At 47.4% G+C, this 3489-nt stretch overlaps 1 protein-coding gene across 1 annotated transcript in view; it reads right to left on the bottom strand.

Moving 5' to 3' along the window:
• The window catches only part of Erbb3 (erb-b2 receptor tyrosine kinase 3), a 26697-nt gene that overhangs the window by 4710 nt on the left and 18498 nt on the right, over positions 1-3489 (bottom strand). Inside the window, exons 18-22 of the mRNA XM_013021557.1 lie at positions 1964-2083; positions 1730-1828; positions 1330-1515; positions 1001-1156; positions 503-578 (exon numbers count right to left, since the gene is read on the bottom strand). Coding sequence (XP_012877011.1) covers positions 503-578; positions 1001-1156; positions 1330-1515; positions 1730-1828; positions 1964-2083 — 637 coding nt within the window. The remainder of the gene's footprint in view (positions 1-502; positions 579-1000; positions 1157-1329; positions 1516-1729; positions 1829-1963; positions 2084-3489) is intronic.

Below are 3489 nucleotides of genomic sequence, written 5' to 3'. Positions count from 1 at the left end.
TCAAGGCTAGCGCTCTACCACTTGAGCCACAGCGCCACTTCCGTTTTTTTTCTTTTTGCTTATGTGGTGCTGAGGAATCGAACTCAGGGCCTCAGGCATGCAAGGCAAGTGCTCTACCACTGAGCCACCTTCCCAGCCCCTCTCCTTCCTTTTCTCCTTGCTTTCCCCCCCTCCTTCTCTCTCTCTCTCTTTCTTTCTTTCTTTTTCTTCCTTGTATGTCAATATTGCCTGGGACTTGAATTCAGGACCTGGGAACTATCTCTGAGTTGGTTTTTATTTTTGTTTTTGTTTTCTCAAAGCTAGAGCAGTACCATTTGAGCCACAGCCCCACTTCTGGCTTTTGGGTGGTTAATTGGAAATAAGTATCGTAAGGACTTTCTACCTGAGCTGTCTTAAAGCTGAGGTCCTCAGACCTCAGTTAGGGCTTGTCGTTTCTAAGGGAAGGTGGCTCAAAAAGGAGTTGTGGGATTTGGACATATGTAGGGTACCCAAACACACTGACCGTAGCTCCAGACATCACTCTGGTGTGTGTATTTCCCAAAGTGGATACTCTCAAGGGCCATCCATTTAATTGGAGTCTGAGGATTAAAGATAAAAGTGCCACCAATTGATTTCCACAATTTTTTTTTTTTGCCACTCCTGGGGCTTGAACTCAGGGCCTGGGCACTGTCCTTGAGCTTCTTTTGCTCAAGGCTAGCACTCTACCATTTGAGCCATAATGCCACTTGTGGCTTTTTCTATTTATACGGTACTGAGGAATTGAACGCAGGACTTCATGCATGCTAGGCAAGCACTCTACCACTAAGCCACATTCCCAGCCCTCCCCAAATTTTCTTAACATTTTCAAACCCCAATATCATTCTTCGTTGCTCTCTGCACTTAAAGTTCTCTTCTCATATATCTAGCTTGCTATCCTTGCATTTACCATGAATCAGTCATCTACGGAACTAACTGCTTTCAACCCACCCCCATCACCTAGCCCACCCCTTTGTCTCCTCACCTTCGCCTCGCTGTATAGTAACTGTTTGTCATCTGGTGGTAGCAAGTCAGCCACACCAAAATCTGCCACCTGAACCTGACTGGGGGACTTGAGCAGCACGTTCCGGGCCGCCAGGTTCCTGTGCACCATGCCATGTTCCTCAAGGTAGTACATACCCTGGGTGATGAAATAAATCTCAGTGTTAGGGGAAGCAATCACTGAAATCCCGAAACCCCGCAAACCCTAAGGATACTTCTTAGAACGCTCAAATTTCCATCTTGATACCCCGCCCCTGACCGCCCCCAGCCAGGCAGCTCTGTGATTAGAACTGCTCTAGCTTCCTCTCCTACCTTGGCGATCTGTACTCCCCAGTTGAGCAGCAGCTGTGGCCCCAGTGCCCCCCGTTGTTGTCTCACATAATCCAGCAGGGAACCCAAAGGCAAGTACTGAGTGACGAGCTGCAGAGATGACCCTGGGCAAAGGCCCAGCAGCCTTACGATGTGAGCGTGGTCTAGGCTGCCGATGGCCAGCATATGCTATGAAACACAAGAGAGGTTGTCCAAGGAATGGACAGGTTCACATCCACTCAATACACATGTAGCCCAAGGCTTCCTCTGGTGTGGGGTAGAAGGGTGGGAAGCACAGTGGCATGACGAATACAGTATATGACACAGGACCATGCTTCTACATTACTGCAGATAACATTAGCCTCTTTCCTAGTGGCACACAGAATCCCCTTCCTTTACTTACATCTGTCACAGCTTGAAAACTCTGCCGTCCGCTCTTGTCCTCAATGACTTTAATGCAGACTGGAATCTTGATGGATTCACCTTCAGGGATCCATACCCCCTGGGAAATTTAGGACAATTGGTGGTACTTTAATCTTTAGGACCCTTGCATCCAGGCAAGGGTCCTTCTGCATAATCTTTCTTTTTTGCCCTATATCTTTTCCCCACCTCCCCAGACTTTGTGTGGGTCACTTACCTTATGCACAGTTCCGAAGACACCTGAGCCAAGCACTTTAAGTTTCCTCAGCTCTGTCTCTTTAAATATTCTGGCCAAGACTTTGTTAGCCTTCTCGCTGGGATCCAGAGGCTCTATGCTCTGAGGAAAGGGAAGGGAGGCACTCAGGAAACCCACAGGTGAATGCTAAGGGCAGCAGAACCCAAATGGTGGGGGTATATTGAGGAATAATAGGTTCTGTGTGCAAGCTGAGAAAACTTGTGGGGTGGGGCCGGGGACGGTTGTGGGGCCTGAACTCTGGGCCTAGGCACTGTCCCTCAGCTCTTCAGCTCAAGGCTAGTTCTCCACCACTTAAGCCACAGCACCACTTCTGGCTTTTTCTGCTTATGTGGTGCTGAGGAATCAAACTCAGGACCTCATGCGTGCAAGGCAAGTAGTCTACCATTGAGCCACCTTTCCAGCCCAAGCTGAGGAAACTTTCTGTGCTAACAAGATTAGCAATCAAGATTGTACCCTGTGATCAGCAGTCAACGGGAAAACCCTTTGATGGAGTAAGAGATGGGGAGTTGAAGAGAGCTTGCCATGCTATCACCTAGAGTGTCTTTCATACAGTGTTCTATGCTTTTTTGTGTGTATGACAGTCTTGGGCTTGAACTCAGGTCCTGGATGCTATCCTTGAGCTTTTGTGCTTAAGGATTGTACTCTACTGCTTTGAGCCACAATTCCACTTCCAGCTTTTTCCTGAGTAATTTATTGGGGGTAAGAATCTCATGGATTTCCTTGCCTGGGCTGTGATCCACAGATCTCAGCCTCCTGAGCAGCTAGGATTATAGACATTAGCCACCAGCACTCAGCTAGAACTTTTTTTTTTTTTTTTGCCAGTCCTGGGGCTTGAACTCAGGGAACTGAGCTCTATCCCTGAACCTCTCTATGCTCTAGGCTAGCACTCTACCACTTGAGCCACAGTGCCACTTCTGGCTCTCTGTTTATATGATACTGAAGGATTGAACCCAGGGCTTCATGCATGCTAGACAAGTATTCTACCACTAAGCCACATTCCCAGCCTGAATATAACTTCTTTAAAGTCATGGTAAATAGCAAAATCAATATGCCAGGCACCCAGAATATGCTAGGATCATACCTATAATCCTAGCTACTCAAGAGGTGAGATCTGAGGATCATAGTTCAAAACCAGCGCAGGCAAGAAAGTCCGTAAGACTCCTATCTCCAATTGACTATCTAAAAGCTGGAAGAGGAGCTGCACTAGCAGCTGGATGTATTAGAACATTCATTTTGACCAAAAAAAGCTCAAAGATAGTGCCTAGGTCCTGAGTTCAAGCACCAGGACTGGCACCAAAAAATACCCCAAACTATAATATATGCTTTAGTTTTCTGGCTGGGATTCTTCCTCAGAGAACACTGTTGGTTTTTTTTTTGTTTTTGTTTTTGGGTCTGGTCATGGGGCTTGAACTCTGGGCCTGGGCACTGTCCCTCAGCTCTTCAGCTCAAGGCTAGCACTCTACCACTTGAGCCACAGCACCACTTCC

Source organism: Dipodomys ordii, unplaced genomic scaffold (assembly GCF_000151885.1).
Source record: "Dipodomys ordii isolate 6190 unplaced genomic scaffold, Dord_2.0 Scaffold3, whole genome shotgun sequence".
Lineage (NCBI taxonomy): Eukaryota > Metazoa > Chordata > Mammalia > Rodentia > Heteromyidae > Dipodomys > Dipodomys ordii.
Note: the sequence above shows the minus strand (reverse complement) of the source record. Positions and strands in the feature narration are given on the sequence as shown.